Below are 27,567 nucleotides of genomic sequence, written 5' to 3'. Positions count from 1 at the left end.
ACACACACACACACACACACACAACAACAAGCACACATACATGTGTGTACACCTTAGTTGTATTCTGTGGATATTTAGATATATATTTAAAAGTTATTTAAAGAATGGACAAGTAAACATCCTAGGGCAAGGAATCAAGCTGGAAACTTGCTTCATCTACATGATATTCAGTGAAATCTGAGAAAAAGGGAAAATAAACTGAAGCAACATTAAGTGAAGAGGTTGCCTAAGAAGAGGCCCTTGTATGAAAACAGATGTTTAATGTTTATACCTAAACATATAAACAGTGTTTATAACTAAACCATAAAAAACGCAAAACCTCCCAAGTGTTTGCAGCTAAAGTTATTTCCAGCTTTTCATGACTGTCACAGGTGGCTTTGGGAACTATTATACTTGAAGGGAACCCTCTTTCCACTGGAAATCTTGACAATCTGTGGAAGCAAGAAAAAGGGTGAAGCCTGAGGCATGTGACACATCCTTGGAGGCCCCTTGTTGGTGTACATTTCTCTCAGGAAGAGGCACAGCAGCTGTTTGGATGTGACTATTTGCTTTTGTATGCAACTACTGTTTGGATTAATACATCTTCTTCTGTGAGTTTTCACATCAGTATTCCCTCCTCTTTACCTTGTCTTTTCCCCAAAACACAGGCCACACATACACTGAGTCAGTAGCTCACCCCCAGATGGTCAGAGAGCTAAGCTCCAGCAATCATTTCTCCCCATTACAAGCTATGGAAAACTGTGAGCTGGCAGATTGCTCAGGGATCCCCTAACAGCCCCACGCTGTACGCTGTGTGCCTTTTGCTCTCAAAGCATCAAAAGATGCTCACAGCATTCCAAAGAGAGCATCATATTGAAGACCTGGCTTCTTTTTTTTTTTTTTTGAGACGGAGTTTCGCTCTTGTTACCCAGGCTGGAGTGCAATGAGGCGATCTCGGCTCACTGCAACCTCCACCTCCTGGGTTCAAGCAATTCTCCTGCCTCAGCCTCTCGAGTAGCTGGGATTACAGGCATGCACCACCGTGCCCAGCTAATTTTTGTATTTTTAGTAGAGACGGGGTTTCACCTTGTTGACCAGGATGGTCTTGATCTCTTGACCTCGTGATCTACCTGCCTCGGCCTCCCAAAGTGCTAGGATTATAGGCGTGAGCCACAGTGCCCAGCTGACCTGGCTTCTTATAAATGCAGCCTGTCATGTCTGAGCGGAGACTCTGAAACAGTTGTAGCTTGTTGCCTTATATTTGGCTACTGCTAAAGTGTGGCCCTTGGACCTGCAGCATCTGCAACACATGGCTGTTTGTTAGAAACGTAGAACCTCAGGCCCCACAACAGAACTGCAGAATCTGAATCTGCAATTTAGCAATGTCCCCAAATGATTTTAGCTGCACATCAAAGTTCGAGAAGTACTGGTTTATGGCCCTTTATCACATTTACTTTATTTAAGAAGTATTTACATTAATTACTATAAGCTAAGCACTTTTAAAAACACATTTTTCAACTCAGGAGGCTGAGGCAGGAGGATGCCTTGAGGCCAGGAGTTTGAGACCAGCCTGGGCAAGACAGTGAGACCTCATATCTAGAACAGTTTTTAGAAATCAGCCAAGCATGGTGGTGCACACCTGTAGTCTTAGCTACACAGGAGGCGGACATAGGAGGACTGCTTGAGCTTAAGAGTACAAGGCTGCAGTGAGCCATGATCATATCACTGCACTCAAGCCTAGGCAACAGAGCAAGAACCTGACTTAAAAAATAAACAATAAACAACACATGTTTTTCATATAACTCATTTACTCCTAAGAACAACCCCATTTATAATTGTATGGTCAATAGATACTATTATGCTTCCATTTTACAGATGAGAAAACCAAGGCATGGAAGTGTGAAGTGTTTGCCCAAAGTTACATGGCCACTATGGAGTGGAGAGGAAATTAGAACTCCATTGTATATGCCACAACTTGATGCTGCCTACCCCTTGAACACAGAAATAATTAGAAGGTCCAGATGTGGTGGCTTATACCTGTAATCCCAGGGCTTTGAGGAAGCTGAGTTGGGAGGATTGCTTTGAGACTACAGTGAGTTATGATCATGCCACTGCACTCCAGCCTGAGTGACAGAGTGGGACCCTCTTAAAAAAAAAACTGTTTTAATTTTTTCCAAAAGAAAGAATTAGAATAGATTTTAAGAAGGAACGCTTTGTGCCAGAAAGAAAAACACAGGTGTTTACAATTGTGGAAGCTACAGATTATAGTAGAGATCCTCTACTCCAAAGGGACTATTCACTGAGGAAGGCATGCAAGAAGTGAAAGCTTTTCCCAAACCTGAGATCCCATCCATTAACCTGCAAGCCTGAGAACCTTAGCCTGTTAATGACCACAAAATGTATTAGCAACTGAGGAGAAAAGTAGGATTTCAAAAATGATATTTTCTTGCTTTATTTTTCAAAGGTCAAAATACTTTAAAGCTAGTTGCAGATCACTGGCAGAGCTAGGCCTCTGGCCTTCTGGAATTGTCCATTTGGGAATGTGAGTCTGGTTGACCCAGTCATTCACCCACTTCTACTTTTGTTTCTGGGCCTTGTCTCCTTTTAAAACACTCACACACAACTCTGATCTCCAATTTGTCCACAGACTTGAATTTTCCAGGCTGCTTGTTTCATAGTTCCCAGGGCAGCATTCAACAGAAGCACCAGGAAATAGCACCTCAGGCTGCAATATTTTCCTGAAGCCTCCAGAAAGTGGATTTCATTCCAGTCGAAACAACACCTTTAACACATTTGGAAATGTCATTAACAGTATTGTACAGCTATCAGCCTAGAATCTGTGAATTTATTCTATCTTGAGTCCAGATGGCATGTACAAAGGACAGAGGGCAGTTATATCAGATCTCGACGATGTGAGAAAAACCCCCAACAGCAATTTCTTCTCCAGTAACTCCAGAGAAAACCTAGAAACCCCTTAAAAATGTACTTTTTATATTCATGAAAATAAACTGCTTATGCAAATTTGAAGAAATGTACTAGTAAGCTGATTATGCAAAAAGGCAACATTTTGGATTAATTCTAAGAAGAAAAAGGACCTCATTGATTCTTTCCACAAATATTTACTGAGTAGTTACAACATGCCAGGTTACTGTGGTAGGCCTGAGGATTCAATGGTGAACAAAAAGGGACAAAAAGGTTGGGTGGGCCAAAAAGATATTAATCAACAATTCCCATGAAGGAACATATCATTACAAATGGAGATAAGTACTTGAACACAAGAAAGATGAGAGGGCCAGGGAAGGTTGGAAAAGTTTCAGAATAGCTGGATGTATCCAGTACACAGGAGCTAGATAGTGAGTGAGAGCAGAACACACTGGAGAAACTGAAATTCAGAAAAGAAGAGAGTGGTTGATGTACTGGGAGCCTAGAGGAGAGAGAGCAAGATGAGGTAGGAGAGGAAGGCTTTTTGGCCCTGCATGGTTAAGAATTATGACTCCCTTGAAGGACTGTAAGCAGGGGCAAGGTGAGCAGATTAGCACTTCAGAAAGATCTCTCTAGCTACAGTGCAGAGGACTGGATTGGAGGGAGGCCAACAGAGAGACGGGAAGGCCAGTTAGGAGTATTTGAAGTGCTCCAAGTGAGAGAATTAGGGTAATCATAAGGGAGATGGAAAGACAGAGACAGATTTGAGAGAGATTTAAAAGGTAAAATAATAGAACTTGGTGATGGAATTAACATGGGAAAAGGAGAGCTCAAGGATGTTGCTAAGCTTTGTTCTGGCTTCTGTAAGTGGGTGTACATGGTCACATTCACTGAGAGACAAGCCTGGAAGATTAGCTTTTTATGGAGAGAACCATGAATCCAATGTTGGACCTGTGGAGTTTAAAATGCCTTAGAAATACCTGGCAATTGTATGATTTATAGGCAATTGAGTCAATTAGTTATGCAGGTCTGAGACACAGAAAAGAGGATGGACATTTACTAAGAAAGTAACTGGCATATATAAAGATAACTGAAGCTAAAATATAAATAAGAGATGAAACGTAAATGCTTAGAGGGAATGTATGAGGTTAAAAGAGAAGTGAGCAAAAATGGATGCCTTAAAAAATTCTAATACTCAGTAGCTAGTTAGAGGAGGATAAGCCTACAAAGAAGATAGAAAGGAATGAGCCAGAGAGGTGGGAGAACAGCAAGAAGACTGGGGGGTCTTGGGAGTCAGGGAAAGGAGAATCCAGAGGCAGGCAATGGGCAACACCGTCAGTGGCTGACAGGTGATACAAGCAAGGGGAAAACACCCTTTTTATTTACTGACAAGGTCACTAGTGACCTTAGCATTGATTCAATGAAGTGACAATAGAGCACAACGAGAATGACAAATGCCAGAACTGAGTGGGTTGAGGAGTTTATAAGAAGTAAGAAAATGGAGACAATATGTATAGACAATCAGATAGAATCAAGCAGGAAACTGAATTAGGCTAAAAGCCAGAGTCCTCACAATAATCTACAAGGCCATAAAATCTGCTCCCTCACTACTTCATTTTCTACAACTCTTCTTTTCTCACTCCAGCCACACTGGCTTGCTAATTCTTGGAATGCACTGGCTTCCACTTCATGGCTTTTGCCTTTGCTGTTCCTTTCATCAGGAACTTTCTTCCTCCATGGAAATAAATGGCTGCTCCCTTCTTTGCCCCAAAAATTACTTCTAACTACTTCATTTAATATTAAAATTAGCCTCTCATCCCTGAACTCACTTTATTATTCCCTTTCCTGCTTTATTTGGTACTTTTTACTATCTAACAGATCATGTTTTGTTTTTATGTTTATTTATCTCACCTGCTGCCCCACGTTAAGTTTCTTAAGGGCAGAAAATTTTGGCTATTTTGTTCACTGCTATATTCTCAATGCTTAGAAGAGTACTAGTACATAGTAAGCACTCAATAATTGTATGTTAAATACAATATTTGAATAAAATAAATAACTTTAATATATACAATAAAATAGCAACATTTAAAAAGCTAAAAAAGCTCCATTCATGACAGCAACAAAATGTGACAGGATGGATAAAGAAACAAAATAAAATGAAAAATAAAGCATAAGTTGATTGTATAAGGAAAACCACTGATTGGCATTAAAAAAGACTTGAATAAATATAGAGACATATAATCCCTCTTGTAAAAAATTGGCTTGCAGAGATATCAACTCTTTTTACATCAACTTAGAAATGTATCCTATTTCCAACTAAAATTCACTGGAAATTCTAAAGTCCTTTTGGGAGGAAAAATATGCCTGAACATACCCAAGATTTTTTTTGTGTGTGTGTGGGGTGGAGGGAGACAAGGAGGAAGGCAGTTCACATAAAATATTAAGCCATATTATAAAGCATCAGTATTGAGCTAAGAACAGGTAAATCAAGAGAAGAAAAATAAGCTCCATAATGAGATGCAATTTTTTTTTTTGAGATGGAGATTTGCTCTGTTGCCCAGTCTAGAGTGCAGTGGCACAATCTCGGCTTATTGCAACCCCTGTCTTCTTGGTTCAAGGCATTCTCCTGCTCCAGCCTCCCCAGTAGCTGGGATTACTGGTGCCTGTTGCAGCACTCAGCTAATTTTTGTATGGGGTTTCACCATCTTGGCCAGGCTAGTCTCGAATTCCTGACCTCGTGATCCACCCACCTCAGCCTCCCAAAGTGCTGGGATTACAGGGGTGAGCCACCACACCTGGCCACAAATATATGTTTTTTAAAGTTGGTACACACATTAAATTATGTATTTTCAAGTCAGTAGAGATTCATCACATGAAATTAGGAAAAATAATTAACCATTTGGGGAAAAAAATTATGTTTTCTATCATGTGCTAAAAATTCACATACACAAAAATTCCTGAGGCATTAGATATTTAACTCCAAAATAAACCTATAAAATAGTTATAGGAAAATGTCAATATCTACTGAGCTCAGTAGACAGTTTTAACATATGCAAAAGGAAAAAGTGAAGAAACAGATTGACAGTGACAGATTTGGCTGCATAACCATATAAAGCTTATATTTTGCAAAAGGTATCACAAAATTTAAAAGAAGACAAACATTTTAGAAAAATATTTGCAACCTGACAAAAGATTCGGACCTATAATATACAGAGACCTCTTAGAAATTAAAAAGAGGGCCGGGCGCGGTGGCTCACGCCTGTAATCCCAGCACTTTGGGAGGCCGAGGCGGGTGGATCACGAGGTCAAGAGATCGAGACCATCCTGGTCAATATGGTGAGACCCCGTCTCTACTAAAAATACAAAAAATTAGCTGGGCATGGTGGCGCGTGCCTGTAATCCCAGCTACTCAGGAGGCTGATGCAGGAGTATTGCCTGAACCCAGGAGGCGGAGGTTGCAGTGAGCCGAGATCGCGCCATTGCACTCCAGCCTGGGTAACAAGAGCGAAACTCCGTCTCAAAAAAAAAAAAAAAAGAAATCAAAAAGAAAAATACAAATTTCTAACAGAAGAAAGTGAGCAAAAAGAAAAGTCACAAATTAGAAATACAGATAGTCAATAAATAAATGAAAAATATGTCCAAACTCACCAGGCTTCAAAGAATTGTAAAGTTAAATAACATTATACCATATTCAGATGTTAGCTGATGAAGGTTTAGAAAGGTTATAATAGTTAATGTTACTGAATGCATGAGGAAATGGGCACTCTTATAGACTACTGATGGTAAAGTAAACTCTGAAAATCAATTAGTAATATATTAACTCAGATATTAAAAGAAGGATGTGTTCATTTGCTGGGGCCACCATAACAAAGTACCATAAACTGAGTGGCTTAAACAATACACATTAATTTTCTCTTGATTCTGGAGGTTACAATTCTAAGATCAAGGTGTCCACAGAATTGGTTTCATTGTGAGGCCTCTCTCTCCTTGGATGACAAATGGCTGTCTTCTCCATTTGTCTTCCCATGCTCTTTCCTCAGTGCTTGTCTGTGTTCTAATCTGTATGTGTCTGTGTCTGATCTGCATGTTTCTGTGGCTCTTTGGTCTGTGGAAGGGAGCAGGGAACAGTGTGAGCCATTGCTAGAGTCAATCTGGCTGGAAGCAAAGAAAGAGGCTAAGATCTAGGAGGGGAGGTGAAGTTGAGTGGCCATTCTGAGCACACTACATGCTTCTTGCAACAAACAGCCCTGATTAGAATAATATTCACCAATAAAACCTACTTGATTGTTTATTCTTCTTTTTCTGAACCTTCCTAAGCAGTTTGCATTTTTATTTGTTTATCCACGTGTACTTATTACATAATACAAACTACTCCTTAAGGGCAGAAGTTACATTCATCTTTTTATTCCTCTGTGCCTACAGTGTGGATTTAATGAATGTTTAACAATAAAAATTAATATTCTTAAATTTGTTTTGCTCTGACAGTTATCAGATTCTATAAGTGCAGAAGATTTAGGAGGTAACCCATAAAGCAGCTACTGATTGTGAACAGCAAATTATTCCTTTAAGAGAAGCTGTAATTTATATTAACAAAATAAGGGGCTTTAACTAACTTACAAGATCAGAATGCAAAATTTTTTGTAATTTCCTCATTCCGCATTATTTCACAGATGGTAATTCTGGAAGCATGTAAGCATATGGTTAGAGACATATTAACATGGGACAGGGGTTTTCCTGTATTTTGGGAATGAGAAAAATAAAAATACTATTTGGGAGTGTGGAGTACTGTATTTTGTCTTAAGGTAGTATTAATCTATTGGTTCATTCATTCAACGTTGATTTAGCATCTAATCAAGGCATGGTGTCAGGTGATGTGAGAGATACAAAGACATTGTTGCATTCATGAAGCTTATAGTTCAGTAGGAAAAAGAAGCAGAATAGAAATTACCATAATACAAGTTAATATTGGGTAAGTTCCTTTATTTTTATTCTATTATTACTTTTAAATGTTTACTCTGACTACCTAGTATCTAACCATAGAGGGACAGCCTATGAAAAGTAGACCACAAAATATTAATTTAAGCATCTCTTTCTAAACTTTTATATACCCTGGAGTAGTCAAGATAGCACTGGTTGGTTGCAGTGGCTCACACCTGTAATCCCAGCACTTTGGGAGGACAAGACAGGAGGATCACTTGAGTACAGGAGTTTGAGACCAGCTCAGGCAATACAGTGAGACCTCATCTCTAGAAAAAAAATTAAAATTAGCTGGGCATGGGGGTGCATGCTCTAGTCCCAGCTACTTAGAAGGCTGATGCAGGAGGGTTGCTTGAGCCCAGGAATGTGAGGCTGCAGTGGGCTATAATCACACTACAACACTCTAGCTTGGATGACAGAGCAAGACTGTCTCAAAAAAAAAAAAAAAAAATATATATATATATATAAAACTGTGTGGGCAACTATCCATCAACTTTTCAATAACAACTAGAACATAAAATTATGAGAAGTTTTTAGGTTTACTCCATCTCATAACCTTTATATAAGAAGTGACAAAAAATCCTAACCAACAGTTCAGTGCTTTTGAAAATACTATTACTGCATGGAATTGAATGAATTGGATAATAACAACTATACTAAAGAGAAACTGGATTTATAAGGGTGAGTTCACAAACAACCAGACAGCTGCCCAATAGAGACTAACTTAAACAGCATGCCTTTCCGTAAGAATACGCTACCACTAAAATCCTGAGCTAGTACACACAATCCATAAAAATCAAATTATTTCAGTCCTGAAAAAGCTGATAGAAGAAGTCCCAAAAGAAGAAGATGATACTGATTAGAAAGTGCTGTGTGATGTATCTAGTTACATGACCAGTTACTCGCAGGGGCACTGAAGTTTGATCACATTGGTAAAATGCACCTAGCATGTATTTTCAAAATATAAATTCCTCAGCTAAATTGGACAAAAAGCTGATAAACCTTTTTCTAAAAATTATCAAGCATTTGAAGTATTTCTATTAAGTGCTGGGCTTTGAGGTTACAAAGGCAAAAGACAAGAAAGCATGGTTTCTGCCTTGAATATGGGGAGAAAGGAAATGAAAACAGTAAGAATATAAAATGTGAGCAGTGCTGGTGTAGGAGTATGTGCAAGGTGCTAGGGCATCAGGAAAGTATCCATAGAGGAGGAGCTGTATGGAAACAGCCTAGAAAAAAATGAGAGGGTGTTCACCAGATAGGTAAGGGGGAGCGAAAGGCACTTACAGGGAGCTGCACGTGTACAGCACCGATGCTTGGAGCAGCCTGGCACGCTGGAGTGAGAAAGGAATGCAGCAAGAGATAATGCTGGAGGGGGAGTGCAGTCCCATGCCAGACGGGCAGGGCCTTAAATAAAATGCCCCTAGAAGGAGTCTGAACTTATCTGCAAGGAACAGGCAACTGTGAAAGGATTTTAGGAAGAGCTGCCTGCTAAGTTCTGAGATATAGAAAAATGACTTCAGTGTCAGTGCCGAGAGTCCTGGAGGGGGCAATCCTACAGATTAGAATACTAGGATAATAATCCTGGTTAGAGATGAAGTAGCTTAGGAAACCAAAAAAGGAGAGAGGGATAAGCCGCACTGATTTCATCTTTTGCCTATAATAAATATAAAACTGCCACCACATTTTCAGAAGAGTAAATACTTCCCGAACAATTTCTCAGTGACTTTCATCCTGTTTATTACTGTGAAATAAAGTCAGCCTAATACACAGCACATAAGACTGTACAAATAAAGCCCTTTCCTGAAAGCATTAACCTCTAATACAGAATATTTTGTTAAGCTTCTCATTTCTCAGAAAGAAGTTCTGAAATTTTATAAATAAATGCAAAATTATGACATTTAAAGGAAACGAAACCACATCATGATGAAAAAGTTTTCCTTCACCCCATCTATTTCTCACTTCCTTTATCTATACTACAAATTTGGGCATGCAGAAGTTTTAAACAATAGACAACAGGTGTACTAAACAATGTCACTTGCCATAATATTGAATGGAGGTCCAATTAACACCAACATTAAGTCTAAATGCTCTTTCAAGTATCTTCTATATCATTGATGTGAATGTTTTAAATAATTAAACACAAAACTCATCTATCTAGAACTTTCCAACAACAGTTTCACAAGTAAATATTCAACTAAGAGTTCCATCAGACAAACATTTAATGCTTATTAGTCAGTCAATCTAGAAATTCGTTCAATTTACTTTTTTACTTTGTTAGGTGACAGGGATCCAAATGTTTGAAGAAGTAATAGGTCCAGAGAGTCCTTCTACCTAGCCATCTTTTTTCTCCCATCAGTTAGAGTCATTGATAATCAATGGCATAAATTTAGTGATGACTCATTTACATATTTAAACTGGCATTTTGAAATGACAATGAGAAGCTGACAATAAACTGTTCTCTAAGGAAATGCCCTTTTTCTCCATATGGCTTCCACTATGAGACTAAGAATTAAAGAGATTTTCAATTTATGGAACAACAGAGAGTCTCTCCAGCTGAGACTCCCATGTCATTTCATTTAGAATGCAAATACCAACATTTTAAATGCCATTCCTGATGCTAAGAAGGCAGTTATAAAGTGAAAAATCACCCTCACCATAGAGCTTTGGTAAATTAAAAAGTAAAGGACTTTAAGACTTTAAGGGAAAATAGGTTTTCTCATGTTAGCCTGGCAGCATGTATGGTGGGAAATACCCTCAAGAAGCTATGTTACATTAGCTCCTCGCCTATTAATTCCTGTTGCAAAGATTACATAAAATAATGTATGGTCTGATTGTAAACTATAAAGGTTTCTGTAAACACATGCCATTATTACTTTAGACTTCCACTGATATGTTGACTCAAAATAAAAAGACTGTAAAATGACATTGTGGGCCAGAGGAAAAAATCAAAAATACCCTGAAAAATATGCATTGGACTAAACTGGTTTACAGATTTAACACAATCCTTATAAAATTCTCAGCTGCGGTTTTTGAAAAGATTGAAAGCTAATCCTAAAATTCCTATGAATACTCAAGGGCCCAACTGCAGACTAAAAATCTTGAAAAAGAACAAAGTTAGACAATTCACACTTCCTGATTTCAAAACTTAGAACAAAGCAATAGTCATCAAGACAGTGTGGTACTAGTACAAGGATAGGCATATAGAGCAATGCAAAGGACTTGAGAGTCCAGAAATATATTCTTCCATTTATGGTCTATTAATTTTTAAGAAGGGAGTCAAGAAAATGGGAAAAAGACTAGTCCTTTCAATAAATCACTGTTGACAACTGAATATCCACATTCAAAGGAATGAAGTTGGATCTCTTCTTCACACCATATACAAAAATTAACTTACAATAGATCATAGACTTAAATATAAGAGCTAAAACTGTAAAATTCTTAAAACATTTAAATTATTTCTGACCTTTGGTTAGACAAAACCCTTTTAGCGACAGTATCAAAACACAAGCATTATAAGGCCACAGAACATAAAATGTCCACAGCAGGCAAGTCTAGAGAGGCAGTAGACTAGTGGCTGCGTAGGGCTGGGGTGGCTGGGGGAAACTGGGTGACTGCTAATGGGTGCAGGATTTCCTTTTGAGGGGATGAAACTATTCTAAAAATGGCTGCAGTGATTGTTACAAGATTCTGAATATATAAAACCATTGAATTGTATGCTTTAAATAGGTTAATTATATAGTATGTCAATTATATCTCAATAAAGCTATTTAAATAAACCTTAAAGAAATGTATGTGAAAAGCTGCATCAAGTAGTGGTCATGACCCTCACTTGTTAAACATGAGTTTGAATTCAGGTCTTACTAACGGTGGAATCTTGAGCAAATAACAATAACTCTGAATCAGTTTTTCTCATCTTTAAATTTTGTAATAAAAATTCCTTTCTCAAAGTAATGAGTATTAAATGAGATCATGCCGACTAAGTGCTTATTTGGTGCAGCATAGCATCCAGTAAGCACTCAATAATATTAGCTATTAAAAGAAAAGATATGTGGGCCTAGACTGCAGGTAGCTGCTAAAAACAAACAGACAAACAAACAAACAAACAAACAAAAACAGTAAATTGGTTGAGGTATTGCTGTAAGTGCTATTTTTTAAATTATATATAAACTTAATAATAATCAGGGTTCTTCCAAATAAGCAGGCTCACTTTGAAACACCCAGTAAAAAAAGAAAGCAGGTCATAACAGAAACACAGAGGCTGCATTTACTGTTCCACCTAAAACAGCTAGAAAACAAGACAAAATACACAAAATAATGATTTTCAGACATTATATAACAGCATAAGAATACAATCCATGAGTAAAGGGCGATAAGCAAGGTGAGCCTACACTTACACCAACTTATTGCCTGGAGGCAGTCTACAGGCTGCAGAACAGGAGGGAAAATCCAATTGGCACCCAGTGGTCTCACTGAGTTGAGGAGAGAGAGAACAAAATTCAGGGAAGCTGAGGCAGATTAAATTTGTGATGCAGGGGGAAGAGGAAGGAATGCCTTAGATAAAAGCAGCTCCAAAGATGTGGAGAGTATGCTTTAGTTTGGCATGACTAGAGCAGTCTTTAGCCATAATAAATTAGCCATTGTCAAGACTGCTCTAGTTATGCCAAACAAAGCTTAAAGGCAAGCTTCCAAAAGAGCCAAACTCAACTGCAAGCCAGAACGAAGTATAGGAATACAATATAAAAACCAGCACCCAACAAGTTAAAATATCTGGCATCCAATCGACATAACTAGGCATGCAAAGAGGCAGAAGTAAGTTCCATAACCATGAGAAAAAATCAATCAATAGACTCAAAAATGACAGGGATGATGGAATTAGCAGACAATAATTTTAAAAGTTATAAATATGCTCCATATGTTCAAATGGAACTTTTAGAGGTGAAAAATATAGTATGAATACAATATGAAGAATGCAGTATCACTCCACTTTTTGGTGATGACACTAAGATAGAGGAGGGTCTGGTGCCAACTCACACAGTGGCAGAGCCTAGAGAAAACCCAACTTTCCTGGCTCTGATCCAGGACTCTTTCCACTAGGTTGCAGATAAATAACACAATCTGACAGACGCTTTAGTTGGTTACCTGGCTGCTGTATGCCTGGGCCTTGGGTATGGAATGTAGAGGAAGCAAAGGTAGAAGTAGGAGTCTATTATAATAGACTTGGTGAGAAACAAGTGATGGTTTGGACCTCGGTGGTAGAAAGGAAGATGGTAAGAAACAGTTGGATATTAGGTATATTTTAAAGAGTTGGTTGGGTTGCTGATGGGTTGGATGTAGCATTTGAAAAGAGGAGAATGCAAGAAGACTACAAGTTTTTGACTTGAGCCTCTAGCGAGGGAGTAGCCGTTTACTGAAATGGAGAAAACTGAGGGAGGAGCAGCTTGGGGAGAGGAGTCAGAAATTCAGCTCTGTAAGTTTGGGATGCCATCATACATGGAAGTCAAGTATGCAGTTACTGCATATAGCTATCTTAAATTCAAGGGAGAGATTGAGGTCAGAGATATGGAAAGAGTACAGATGGTGGACAAATGACGGAAGTTTGGAAGCTCTAGGCTTTAAGAGTCTATAGATAAGAAGAATCTGTGATCCAATAATGTGGCATCATGTTCCTCAGGCAAAGCAGTCTCTTGCCAGTCTTGCAGAGAGTCCTTCCTATCCTTATGGCTTCTCTCATTATTTGTCAGGATTATCCACTTTCTTTCCCTTTGTTTCTGTACTGTGAGCATTATGTAAGCTGCATGAATACCTGGTGAACAGTCCGTACATGTTAGCTGCATCTTATCTGAAATAAATAATCCTGTTTCTCAAAAGTAATATGGTTTCCCCTGTATGTGAATGTTAATAATGCCTTTATTTATAATAGCTTCAAACTAGATACAACCTAAATGTCCATCAATTAATGAACAGATAAACAAATTGTGGTACCTTCATACAACAAAATGTTAGTAAGTAAAAGGAACTACTGATACATGTAAAACTATGCATGAATTTCACAAGCATGATGGTGCTCAAGAAAAGTCAGAAACAAAAGTAATGCATGCTGTATGATTCCATGTATGTGAAATACTAAAAGACAAATCTAACCTGTGGTAACAGAAAGCAGATCAGTGGTTGCAGGGGACTGGGTTTGGGGTAGCAATGAACTAGGAAGCGGCACAGGAAACTTGCGCTATGAAAATCAATCCTGATTGTGGTGGCAGTTATATGGGTATATAAATTTGTCAAAACTCATTGAAATATACACTTTAAATGGGTTCATTTTACTGCATGTCAGTAAATCAGAAAATACTGCATATCAGTTAGCTCTTCTCAAAAGTAATACGGTTTCTCTTGTATATGAAATGTTCATAACGCCAATGTGTCCTCTTCAAAATTCTCTTCTATGTTACTTTACAATCCTTACTAAGTAGGGCTCTACTTTTTATCTTGAGCTACCTCAAGGGGAGTTCTGTATGGTGTTTTTTTACCTAATTAAAAACTGAAATAGGATCATATTTTTCTTTGACTTATTTTGGTAGGCTGATTGTTTTATGGCTGTTTTAATGGTTTTTCTTTTTTCTTCTTTATTCTCCCACTTAAGTTCAGATTATACTTTTCCTAGAGACACTATGGTTTCATTGTAGCTTTGAGGCTTTCAGTGCTATTCAGTTTCTTTGACGCTTGGCTTTGGTTATGCTGCCGTTTGAATCTCACAAAGGCTTTCTTTTAAAAATTGTGTTTCAGAGTTACTGCTTCCAAGTAGAATAAATATATTGCAGGTTTTATACTTTTGTCATGAGAATCCACTTTGCCATGAGACAAGGAATCTAGAGGTCATAGTCTTTCTGTTTCAATTACCTTTGGTTCAAGTGACTCTCTCAACCCTTTAAAAGTCAGATGACTTTTCTGTTTGCCTCCCCAAGTTCAATTTCTGCTAACACTGAATAAGGGAGAATAGTAGAGTATGTTTAAGATGTATATAAATTTGTAGTTCTTTAATTAAGCAAACTACCATATCCTCCATTAAATCTAAAAACCTTTTGTTGTTTACAGTTGTTGCTGCTGTTGTTTAAGGAGGATTGAACAAAGTGCCTACAAGCAATTTTAGCTCATACATTTCACCGATAACTTCAGTTTTGACGAATTCTTCAATAACAGTACATGGAACAATGAAGTTGTTTATTCTAGCATTATATAAAATACCATATTTCAAAACTTCTAAGATGTACCGTTTAACATTGTGAAATCTGAACGTTTCTTAAAATTTGTTGGCCTTGTACCAACATAGTTACCATTGCTTTCTTGGTGTGAATCAGGTTGTTATTCCTTGTAAAATGACTAGATAACTGCAAACCTCAATGCTTTCTCAACAATACAAGTTTTGGTTACTGTCTGAGAAACTTCCATCAGCACCTTCTAGTAAGATCAGAAGTGTCAACATCAATACTTGCAGAAAGGGTGTAGGCATGTTAGAAGAAAATACTATAGAAAATAGTGTGTTGCTTCCCTAAATATTTTGATGTCACAGAGGTTGATGCAAAATACAACGTCAATACTCTAAATCAAAAAGTGATTTGGAAGACTTGGATTTTATTATCTTTATTTATTTTATTTTATTTTCAGAAAGGGTCTTTCTCTGTCACCCAGGCCGAGTGCAGTGGGTATTCACAACTCACTGCTGCAGCCTTGACTTCCCAGGCTCAAGTGATCCTCCCACCTCAGCCTTCTGAGTAGCCAGAACTACAGGTGCAAGCTGCCACACCTGGCTAATTTTTGTATTTTTTTTTTTTTTTTGTAGAGACAGGGTTTCTCCATGTTGCTCGGGATCGTCTTGAACTCCTAGGTTCAAGAGATCCACCTGCCTCAGCCTCCCAAAGCACTGGGATTAAAGGCGTGAGCCATCCCAGCTGGCCAAGACTTGGATTTTAAATGTGAAGACATTTTAGAATTATTTTAAACAATCTGATTATCTTGTTTTCCTTTTTATGTATTACAAGAGTAAAATATGATAAAAATCTGTAAAAACAATTTTAAGGGAGTCCTTTCAGTAAGAATTCAAAAATTCTAAGTGGTAATAAGTATTTTGCCATGTTTTAATTGGTACATAAAATAATGGTTTGTCCTAGTCTTTGGCAACTTAGATTAATGAAATTCTAAAACAAATAATTAGAAACAACCTAAATAGTCAATAACAGGACAATAATTAAATTAATTAAATAAATAATGACATTACAACAAATGTAAATCTTTTTTAACAGCTTTGTTCAGCTGTAATTCATATACCATTACGTTCACTCATTAAAATTCAATTTTTTTACTGTATTCACAGATCTGTAAAACTATCACCACAATCAATTTTAGAACACTTTTATCACTTCAGAAAAATAAATCCCATACTCTTTAGCTCTCATTTGCCTATTCTTCCCATTACCCACAAACCTGAGCAACCACTAATCCACTTTCTATGTCTATAAAACTGTCTACTCTAGACATTTCACATAAATGAAATAATATAATATGATGTGGCCTTTGTGACTGGCTTCTTTCCCTTAGCATTAATGTTTTCAAGGTTCATCCTTGTTATAGCATGTATTAGTACCTCATTCCTTTTAATGGCTGAAAAATATTCCATTACATGGATACACGGCATCTTGTTTATTCATTCAGGTGATGAACATGCGGGTACATCTTTGGACTATTATAAATAATGTTGTTATGAACATTTATTTATGTTTTTGGGTGAATATTTATTTTCCGTTTTCCTGGCTATATATCTAGGAGTAGAATTGCTGGGGTCATATGCCAATTCTATGTTTATGTTTTAGAGGAATTGCTAGACTGTTTTCCAAAGTACCTGCACCATTTCACATTTGTACCAGCAATATATAAGAGTTCTGGTTTCTTCACATCCTTGGCAACACTTATTATTATCCGATTTTTTGGTTATAGCCTTCCTGGCAGGTGTAAAGTAGAATCCCACTGTGGTTTTAATTTGCCTTTCCCTAGTGGCTAATGATGCTGAGCATCTTTTCATGTGCATAGTGGCTATGTCTATGTCTTTCCTGGAGAAACGTCACCCGTATGTTCACTGCAGAACTGTTCACAATAGTAAAGACATGGACCCAACCTAAATGCCCATTGTTGAAAGAGCAGCCAAAGAAAGTGTGGTATATATACACTATGGAATACTATGCAGTCATAAAAAAGAACTAGATCATGTCTTTTGTAGGGACGTGGATGGGGCTGAAGGCCATTACCCTTAGCAAACCATAACACAGGATTAGAAAACCAAATACTACATGGTCTCACATATAAGTGGGAGATAAATGGTGAGAACACATGGACACATAGAGGGGAACAACACACACTGGGGCCTATCAGAGGGTGAAAGTTGGGAGGAGGAGGAGGATCAGGAAAAATAACTAATGACTACTAGGCTTAGTATCCATGACTAATGGGTACTAGGAATGGGTGATGAAATCATCTATACAACAAACTCCCATGACACAAGTTTACCTATGTAACAAACCTACACATGTACTCCTGAACTTAAAATAAAAGTTAAAAAATACATTTTAAAAATATTACATAAACATGAACCATATCTGGAAAAGAAAAGCTTGAAACATTTTCCAATATACATGAGCATACCACTGTTTATTCTTAGCCACTTTTGCATCAGAATTTGCTGATTGTGTGCTACATGGTAGATACTGTGCTAAGCACTGAGCGTACTGTAAGAAAACAGACATGATTTCTGCCCTCACGAAGACTAAATTTAGTGAGAGAATGATAATAAACAAGCAAAATAAGAAACAGAAATGCAACTGTAGGTTGTAAAGAGCACTTTGAAAGAAAGCAATCAGTACTATGATGGACAGCAATGGCAGGATAAAGCAAACTTGTTTTGATATAGTGGTCAGGGAAGCTCTAAGGCATCAACATATGAACTGAGACTTGGGAACTCAAAACATAAGTGCTGGCTTTCAATATTTGTCAAAGATATGTTCAACATAAGCAGTTTCTTATATTGAACAATAAAAACAAAAAGCATTAAAATTCCAAAGAAAAATAATTTCAACAAATAGAGCAACCTCTACCACCTTCTATAGTATGATATGCAGGGTCCAAAAAATCCAGTACCATAAAAATGGGGTAAAGTCATTGTAAGGTTAATGAAATGCACTGAAAGAGCTTACTGTGATCTCACTGTGTTGCCCAAATCCAGCAGGGTCCCAGCCACAGTTTGGAGCCACTTGATCATAGCTTTCTGCTCCATCTTAACTATAAATGGGGATGATTCTAGGTCCCTTTTACAGGCTAAAGTTCCTTGGCAGAAGCAGCAATTCCATGAATCTAGTTAGCTGATGCCTTTTTTTGTCAGCCTGATGGAAAGACTGAGACAAGAGAATGTTGAAAGCACAAAGCACCACCCCTTATCTCCCTGACATTTCCCCTCATGGCCCAGTTTCTCTTCCACTTAGCCTTCCCCCAAACTTCAAATTTCCAGCCTACTCCTGTTTAGAATGAGGGCTAGGCAGAGGACCAGAGCAAATATAGCTGAACATGGATTATCATGGTGGGATGGGGGAGTTGTTATAGGCATCAACTGCTACTTGCCCATTCAATATCTATTTCCTGCTCTTAGTAACAGAACCCAGATTTTGTTCAGGAGGTAATGTGCCTAGTTGAATGAATTACATGCTTCCTCAGACTCTATTGCAGTAGGCATGGTTAGGTGATGTAGTTTGACCAATAAGATGTCAATTAAGGGGTTTGGGAAAGCTCTGCTTTAATAATATAGGCATCACTTATTTCCATTTCCTTTTACATCTTCTCCCTTAGAATTTGGGGATGAGGAGGGAGACAGGGCAATCATGTTGGTTGGACTATGAGATAACCATGAGGATGAAAGGTTTATGTGAAAAATGGTGTTGGAGAAAAGTAGAAGGTAGATGGGCACTGACACCACTGCAGAGCTGCTGCCCCAACCTAGATAGCCTACCTCCAGATTTCCAGTAGGCGACAAAGCCAACCTTTATTTGACTGTGGTTAGATTACTGTGATGACATATAGTCATCTGAAATCCTAACAGATACAGTTGTCTACCGTAAACATAAACTTAACGTCTCTGGATGAATCCAAAGTTTTTAAGGTTTTAACGTAAAAAGTCCAACTCTCATGCCTGATAAAACAGAAAATGCACAACTCTCCAAACCATATCACCCACTACAGAGTGGCAAGTACAGGTCACTAAACAAAAGCAGCACAGAAAAGTGACTTCGGAGAGGGAGTCATTTAATGCCCCTTATCTTCATTAACCCCATTCCCCAAGTCATACCACATAAACAGAAATTGCAGGTAAAACTGTGCTTACTATGTAAACATACTTCCAGACAAGTTCCTTGTTGCCCTAGATTGCCATCTCTAAAATTCTCCTACATGGCAATTCTGCTACAGCCTAATTTCCAGGGAAGCTCCACCCACAGTTAAAGTTATGATTTAGGGTTCATCACTACATATACCTTGAAACTTTTAAGCAGACACATTAATGTGGCTCAAGGAATGTTAACAACTTTTTCCACTTTTGCCCCAGCCAGTTTCTATGCCAATCCAAAATGGCTTCTTTATCACCATCTGCTTACACACACAATGCCTCACCCTCCAAAACAGAGTTCTCAAATTATGCTTACAGAATTCATTATCCTCCAGGGTAGATCACCAAAAATAATGTGAGTATTTATACAGAAAGTACAGTTCAGATAAAGCAATATATTAATAGGCCAAATTAGAAAAGAAGGATAGCACGCTGCTAGTTTTCTATATGCACTCTTGCCGATGAGAAATTAAACATTTTTGCATCATGCCAGGAGCAGTGACTCAGGCCTGAAATCCTAGCAGTTCCGGAGGCTGAGGCGGGTGGATCACTGGAGGTCAGGAGTTTGAGACAAGGCTGGCCAAATGGTGAAGCCCCTTTTCTACTAAAAATACAAAAATTAGCAGGGTGTGGTGGTTGGTGCCTGTAATCCCAGCTACTTCGGAGGCTGAGGCAGGAGAATTGCTTGAACCAGGAGGCAGGAAGTTGCAGTGAGCCAAGATCAGACCACTGCACTCCAGCCTGGGTGATAGAGCAAGATTCTGTTTCAAAATAAATAAATAAACAAAATTGCATCCAAAGTTGAATGGAGATTGCTTTTATTATTGCAAATAAGATAATAACCTTTCAAGCAGGAAAACAACAAAAAAGAAAACTATATAATGAAATTTTTTTTTTAATCCCAGAACCAAAATATGGAAAGACTTCCTGATGAAAACTTGCGTGGAGTCAATCAGAATTACATATTATTTTCATTTCCCAGCAGAATTACTCCATCAGGTTTTCGGATATCTTTCTAAAGTTTCTCAGTAAAATTTCAGAAAATAAAAATTCACCAAAGAATGATATAAATTGAGTTGAGTCCCAATAATTATTTGTAATTGCAAATTCTTACATGTTAAATTGCCTGTTTAAGAGAGCTTTTTTAAATTTTTAAGGGAAAAATTCCGTACTCTTTTTTTTTTAGGTAGGCAGGGACAATCAGGAACAGGAACAATCAGGGACAATCAGGACAATCAGAAACGGTCTTCAGCATCACCAAGACAAAGACTAAAGAAACATGTAATGCACAACTTTGGCTGCCCCTTCATCCAAGGCGATTCAAACTTCCACGGATACTAAGCCTTCAGTGTCCGGTGTCAACCTTTCATAGAAGCATACCAGAAAACGCTATGATTGCTTTCCTCACCACGGAGTCTAAGTGACACAAATTTTGCCAGAAGTAATTATTTGGCCAACCCAGGAGGCACGAAGCTTAAACACTGCCCCTGTAAGAAGGTCTGGGGGATCCGAAGCAAATACCCCAAAGTTTGTTTGGGAATGGAGGGGCTGAGGCGCCCGGAGCCACCCCGCGAGGTTCACCTGGTCCGCGCACAGAGCTGGGTAGGGGTCGGGTCTAGCCCCAGTTTGCTCCTGAGCGCTTCGTTCCCCTCAGGCTAGTTTGTTTAAATCAATACTGGGTGGCAAATGATGCCCATTCTTTGGGCTCTGAAGTTTGGAATTCAGGGGTTCTGCGGCACAAGAAAGTTCTTCACAGGTTATTTCCATGTCCAGGGCTGTCGCTGAGAGCGCATCTCCTCCCGGTGCGGCCCCGGGCTGTCCACCGAGCAGCCGGGCAGATCGCTGCCCAGTGCCGCCAGCATCTTGACGCCGCCAGACCCCGAGGCTGTGGGGCAGCATCTCCTACCTGGGACAAGCGGCCAGAACTCCTTTTCTCACAGGGAGGAATGCTCAGGGCCCCGGGGAGAGTGCGCATCCTAAGGAGATACCTCCCAACGCCTAGACAAAGACTGCGCTGGGAAAAGTTGGACCAACCGGCACCCCCGGAAGGCGAACAGAGTAGCCCTTCGGCCTTGGTGGCCGAGCCGGCAACGCGCTCTCGGAGTCGCGGCCAACTTTTCCCGTGAGCTTCTCAGCAACTTGCCGCAAGTTGGGGCGAGAGGGCAGAGTAGGGGTCAAGGGCGCGCGGAGGGGCTGATGTCGCCCCAGCCGGTTTCTCGTACCTCCCCGCGTACCTGCTGATGTATCCGTCCCCGTCGCCGTCGCACGTCTGGAAGAGGCGCCGCATCCTCTCCTCCTCGCCGGTGCTGGACGTGTCGCTGCTGCCGCCGCCGCCGCCGCCGCTGCTGGCGCTCCCAGCAGCCGCTGCCGCCATCATGCGCCCGCTCCCTGCTTGGGAGGAGGAGGACGCGCGGCCGCTGCAGGAATCCGCCGGGAGCGCAAGCTGCCTGCAGCCCCGAACCTGCCTGACAATGGAGCATGCCCAGTGGCCGCCGGGGCGCTCCGGGCGAGGGATTCCACCTTTCCGGGTTTTGCCCGGGCTGGGAAGATGGGCGCCCTGGAATCGCCCGAGTGAGCACCTCAGGGAAGAGGGAGGAGGGGAAGGTGGCTGGAGCAGTCACGAAGCCAAGGGTGGCAACGGGAACGCGAGAGGAGGCAGAATACACTAGAGGGCCCCGGGAAGGGTGTCAGCATTGTGCATCTGGCCACGACGCGGGCCCTGGACACTTAGGGACGCTTCAGGCAGAGGGCGGGTGTTCTCCTGGTGGAACTCCAACCGCCGGGAGTCGTGGATTCCTTTTCCAGAAAAATCATCAAAATTCCCGTTCTGCAAACTCAAAACGGGGCTTGTCATCTCACTTTCCAGGAATGTTCTAGGTTTTGTACCCATATCACCCAGTGAGAACCGGAATGACTGGCCTTTTTATGAAATTTTGACACCTGTCAAGAAACCTGGCCCTCGCAGCCCTGATCTTGGCTTCCACTCTGTATTGGGAACGGTCTGCAGTCCTGTGTGGCATTGTGCAGGTTGGGTCCATTTCTGGAAACGGCTCACTGTACTGGCCGGGCATCACTAGAATTTGTCCCCGACAGCTTTAATAATGCCAAGAGCAAACATAATAGTTGGTCTCATTTGATCCACACTACAGACCTGGAAGATGCCTCTTTTACTATCAATCCTACGACTTAGGAAGTATTAATAGATAAGTACCTCATAGGGGTATCTTGAGTATAAAAGGAGAACATACATAATGCACTTAGGACAGTGTCCGACACTTACTAAGTGCTCAACAAATGTTAGCTCTCATTGTTCCCAATTTAGAGATAAGAAACCTGAGGTGCCAAGACCTGGTCAAGGTTCCAGGTTTAGTAAGCGTCAGGGCAGAGGCAAGCCCAGGCAGCCTAAGGCCAGAGCAGGAGCCTTTAAACACTGCACTATTCCCCCGTAGCCAAAGGGGAACCACAATGAAGCAATTTGTGGTTTAGTGAATGACTCATTATTCTGTCCTAGATTTTCTGCCAGAGGCCTGTGAAGTTCTCTGGTGGTTTTAAAATATGTTCATAGATTTTTTTTGTGCATCCCTCATCAAGAAGTGGAGTCTGTTGCTTCCCCTAAAGCTGACTAAACTTGTGATTGCCTTGACTTCTGAGGCTAGGTTAGAAAAGGCAATGAAGATTTCACTGGTTCTCTCCCTTGGAACACACATCTTTGAAGCCCTGAGCTTCCTGAAAAGAAGTTTGGCTACCCTGAAGCAGGAGAAAACATTTAGAGAAAGCATGTAAAGAAAAAAAAAAGAGATGACCAAAGAGCTAAAGCTATTCTAGCCCCCGGATCTTTGAATCTTCCCAGACTAGGTGCCAGACATGAGCTCTGGATGCTGCAACTGCATTAGAGACCCTGAGCAAAACTGGCTAACCAACCCCCAGAGCTGTGAAGTTAATAATTAAGAATTGTTGTTTTAAGCCATCAAGTTTTGAGGTGGTTTGTTATGCAGCAATAGATAACTGGAACAAGTTCATATATCTTGGGAACATCTGCCAGGTCAGAGGGAAGGGAACTTTGCCCTCTTGCTCCCCACTCACCCCATCCACCTAGTCCTACTTCTTTATAATTCACTAAGTTCCCAAGATTTCAGGGCACTGAAATTGTAGATTAATGGGTTATTGAGTTAATGGATTATCATTGGAGTGGGACTAGTGATTTTACAAGAAGAGAAAGAGAGACCTGAGTGAGTTAGCAGGCTCAGCCTCCTTGCCAAAACATGCCCTGCCCTGTTTTGGGGACTCTGCAGAGTCCTCACCAGCAAGGTGGTCCCTTGACCTTGGACTTTTCAGTCTCCAGAACTGTAAGAAATAAATTCATTTCTTTATAAATCACCCTAGTTTCAGGTAGTCTGTTCTAAGCAACAGAAAATGGACTAGACCAGCAATTAGTATTGAGAGTGCGGTGTTAACAACAAATACCTGAAAATATAGAAGCAGCTTGGAAACTGGTTAATGAGCAGAGGCTACAAGAATGAAGCAGCAGTCTAGAAAAAGTGTAGGTTATAGAAATGGCTTAGAAGGCAAGAAGAACAGAGAAAGTTTGGAACTCCTTAGAAATTGGTTAAATGGTCATGATCAGAATGCTGATGGAACTATGGACAGTAAAGGCCATTCTGACAAGGCCTCATATGGAACTGAGGAACAAGTTGGAAGATGGAGTAAAGGCAATCCTTGTTATAAATTGGCAAAGAATTTGAATGAACTGTGTCTATGCCTGAGGGCTGAACTTGAGAGAGATAAACTAGGATATCTGGTCAAAGAAATATCTAAGCAGTAAAGCATTCAGGCTGCTGTGTGGCTACTTTTAACCACTTACATCAAGCTGTGAGAGGAGAAAAAAACCCTTAACAAAGGAATTTATAATCATAAGAGAAGCAAAGTGGAAAGATTTGGAAAACTCTCAGTCTGGCCATGTAAAGAGTGAAAAGATGTGTTTGGGAGAGGAAACCAAAGAGTGTAGCCCAGCAACCTCTTGCTAAGGAGATTAGTAAAGGGAGAAAGTATCATCAAGAGAACGAAAGACCTCAATGGCATTTCAGAGAACATTGAGTTGCCCCTCTCAATCACAGACCCAGAGGCAGGAGGACAGAATGGCTCCAGGAGACAGACCCAAGGCACTCTTCATGGGCTTGCTGCCCAGGGCTCTCTCAGGTCTTTGCTTCCCACATTCTGTTACAGTGCTTCTTAGACATGCCATCCATGGTTCAAGCAGCTCCAGGTGTGAACTGACCTGCCACTTAAGAAGGTAAGAGCCATAAGCCTTAGTGGCATCCATATGGTTCTATTATAATTCTTCAGATTTGCAGAAAGCAAGAGCTGTGGAGGTGTGGGGGCCTCCACTTAGATGTCAAAGGATTTTTGCTGAAAGCCTGGGTCCAGGCAAAAACTCGTAACAAGGGAAGAGCACTGCAGAGAGCTCCAACTAGGGCAGTGTTAAACAGAAATGTGGGGTCAGAGCTGCTACAGAGAGTTTCCAACAGAGAGTCCCAGTGAAGCTGTGGGACCAGGATCACTTCCAGGACCCCAGAACTGTGGAGTCACTAGCAGCATGCAACATCTGCCTGGGAAAGCTTCAGGCATGAGGCTCCAACCTGTACTGGCAGCTATACGGGCTGCACCCAGCAAAGTCATAGAGGTGGGGCTGTCTAAAGCCTTGGGGGCCCAACCCTTGCTCTAGTGTGTCCAAGAGGCAGCACATGGAATCAAAAAAGATTATTCTCCTGCTTTAAGATGTAATGTCTTCCCTGCTAGGTTTTGGACTTCCCTGGGGTCTGTTGCTGTTTTCTTTTTGTTTATTCCTTCCTTTTGGAATGGGAATGTCTGTTGTATGCCTGTACCGCTATTGTATCTTGAAAGTGGATAACTTGCTTTGATTTCACAGGAAGATGAAATTCTGGACTTTGGATTTCTGAGTTGGTGCTGGAACAAGTTAAGACTTTGGGGCTACCAGAATGAAATACATGTATTTGTATGTGAGAAGAACATAAGTTTGAGGGGGCCAGGGACAGATTGCTATGGTTGAATGTTTGTACCCACTTGAAATTCATGTTGACACAATTCCCAATGTGACTGTATTGAGAGGTGGTTGGGTCATGAAGGCCCTTCCCTCATAAATGGATTAAATCATTCATGGATTAATGGATAATCATGGGAATGGGACTATTGGCTTTACAAGAGGAAGAGAGTTCTGACCTAGCATACTCAGCCCCTTTGCCAACCTATGCTCTGTGCCGTCTTCAGCCTGCAGAGTTCCCACTAGCAAGAAGGCTGTTCACCAAATGTGGCCCCTCAACTTTGGACTTTCCAGCATGTGGAACTGCAATAAACAAATTTCATTTCTATGTTTATTACCCCAGGTTCAGGTATTCTGTTATAAGCCACAGAAGACAGACTAAGACACTATCTACTATCTAATAATATTTTATTGAAAGTTGCTACCAGCAACACAAATATTCCTATCTACAACAAAACAAGAACCAAAGCCCAAAAGTATATGTATATTTAAATTTATATGTATATAATTTTTTTAGTCCTAATTTTTCTAATTTTTATAGAATAAAACTTCTGTTGTTTGACAATACAGCCAGACAGGAGTTGTTACACTCAAATTTTTCTAGAGAAATTCCAGTTTAAGACTGAAAAAGAAATAAAAAAGCATTTTTCTAAGTACAACATGTATGGAGGGGCTGGAAACCCAAAGGGTTTTGCAAAATTTGAACACATCTCTCTATGACCACAGTTCATGTACACAGAATGGACAGTAAAGCCCAACCAATTACATTTCAAAACTAAGAATATTTTTCTCCTTACAGAATATGTACAACAGCTATGGATGTTTAAATTTAAACAAGTTTGAATTAAATTTAAACACCCAAAAAGAGAATCTTGACAAATTTCCTAAACATTTTTTTCATGCTTGGGTAACTCAGAAATGGCTGAGCAGATAGGTTCAACATCCCAGAAGAAAATTTGCTTCTGAGTTGATATGAAACGTGAAATTTCAGCCTAAATGGTTAACAGGAGAGAGAGAAATTTGTAAGACATTGAAAATAGAGATGCATAGGATATAAAGATGATAAATATAAAGGAGGAGCTTTGAGTGAGAGCCACTCTCTTAAAGAGTGAGGGGTACATACCTATTGCCATAAATCTAACAGCACTGGTTATGTCATAATTCAAAGGTTTCATGTATTTATCTGAGATGAGTACATAGCTCAACCTCTTTGTTCTCATTCAGCTTTTCTCTTCTATTTATACAGTACATTTCAGAAAACACTGTACACATTACAAGATATCCTACCCCATATGTCTAAAATTACGAGTTAAAATAAATAAAACAACTGCAGTGCTTTGCAAACTTGATAATCTGGTGCCTGTCCTTCCAAATTTGATTTACCTAAACTAAGACTATATGCAACCATCCTTTTCTCAGGGTTGTACTATGTCCAATCAGCGCATAGTGAGGGCAGCACTGCTAACGCCTACACAACACACCTGCATCAACTAAAGGTTTGCTTTTACCTTGATGCAATTTTCAGTAAAATGAAAATCCACTTTCCATGGGAAAAAAAAAGTTAAAAAAAAAAAAAAAGAAAAGGCAGCTGAGTGCAATGGCTCACGCCTATAATCCCAGCAATTTGGGAGGCCGAGGTAGGAAGATCACTTGAGGTCAGGTTCAACCTCAAGTGATCTGCTTATCTCGGCTTCCCAAGTTCAACCAGGCTGGTTGAACTGGTTGAATCTGGCAAAACCCTATCTCTACAAAAAATACAAAAATTAGCTGGGCATGGTGGTGAGCACCTGTAATCCCAGCTACTTGAGAGGATAAGGCAGGAGAATAGGAGAATCATTTGAATCAGGAGGTGGAGTTTGTAGTGAGCCAAGATTGCGCCACTGCGCTCCAGCTTCGGAGGCAGAGCACGACTCCATCTCAAAAAAACGGCTATCTGTAGGAGTTGGAGTGAGGACCCCATGGTGTCCCTGGCTCACCATTGTCTCTAAGATGTTTTTACCATCCCGTCTAAATTCCAATATTCCTCAAGAAGCTTTTCTTCACCACTATAGGACACACTTACCTTCCAAAGCTCTCTTAATTAAAGCACACATCGTGAGAGAAGTGAAACATACAGTTTAATAGTGATTTGCCTCCCAACTCAATAGTATCCAATATGATTAAAAGAAGTTGCAAATTCCTGAGAGAAAATAGTGAGGTAGAGTTAAGAGAGCTTAAC

General features: G+C 39.9%; 2 protein-coding genes, 1 long non-coding RNA gene and 1 other non-coding gene across 12 annotated transcripts in view; 2 read left to right on the top strand and 2 right to left on the bottom strand.

Annotated features, from left to right (window-relative positions):
• The window catches only part of LOC144581411 (uncharacterized), a 39,738-nt gene extending 24,514 nt beyond the window's left edge, over positions 1-15,224 (top strand). For 4 of the 9 annotated variants that reach the window (XR_013532170.1, XR_013532168.1, XR_013532167.1 and 1 more), the window contains 4 exons: positions 372-590; positions 1,855-2,071; positions 2,444-2,521; positions 2,627-4,876. This is a non-coding gene — a long non-coding RNA (uncharacterized LOC144581411). Of the gene's footprint in view, positions 1-371; positions 591-1,854; positions 2,072-2,443; positions 2,522-2,626; positions 4,877-14,967 lie in introns of those variants that run through there. The other 5 variants (XR_013532162.1, XR_013532163.1, XR_013532164.1 and 2 more) reach the window with 5 other exon arrangements.
• MCC (MCC regulator of Wnt signaling pathway) overlaps positions 1-21,685 on the bottom strand; it is a 464,974-nt gene extending 443,289 nt beyond the window's left edge. The window contains exon 1 of the mRNA XM_002744705.6: positions 21,526-21,685. Within this exon, the coding sequence (XP_002744751.1) occupies positions 21,526-21,668 (143 nt within the window). The 5' untranslated portion in view covers positions 21,669-21,685. The remainder of the gene's footprint in view (positions 1-21,525) is intronic.
• Positions 1-21,685, bottom strand: part of LOC103791451 (testis-specific serine/threonine-protein kinase 1) — a 51,437-nt gene extending 29,752 nt beyond the window's left edge. Inside the window, 1 exon segment of the mRNA XM_078365039.1 lies at positions 21,526-21,685. The gene's annotated coding sequence lies outside the window, so the exon portion shown is untranslated.
• A 5,067-nt stretch (positions 21,686-26,752) lies between these two features.
• LOC118151964 (U4atac minor spliceosomal RNA) lies at positions 26,753-26,878 on the top strand. The gene has a single exon (XR_004740354.1). It is a non-coding gene; the product is annotated as a U4atac minor spliceosomal RNA (small nuclear RNA).
• The last annotated feature ends 689 nt before the right edge of the window (positions 26,879-27,567 follow it).

Source organism: Callithrix jacchus, chromosome 2 (assembly GCF_049354715.1).
Source record: "Callithrix jacchus isolate 240 chromosome 2, calJac240_pri, whole genome shotgun sequence".
Classification (NCBI taxonomy): Eukaryota; Metazoa; Chordata; class Mammalia; order Primates; family Cebidae; genus Callithrix; species Callithrix jacchus.
Note: the sequence above shows the minus strand (reverse complement) of the source record. Positions and strands in the feature narration are given on the sequence as shown.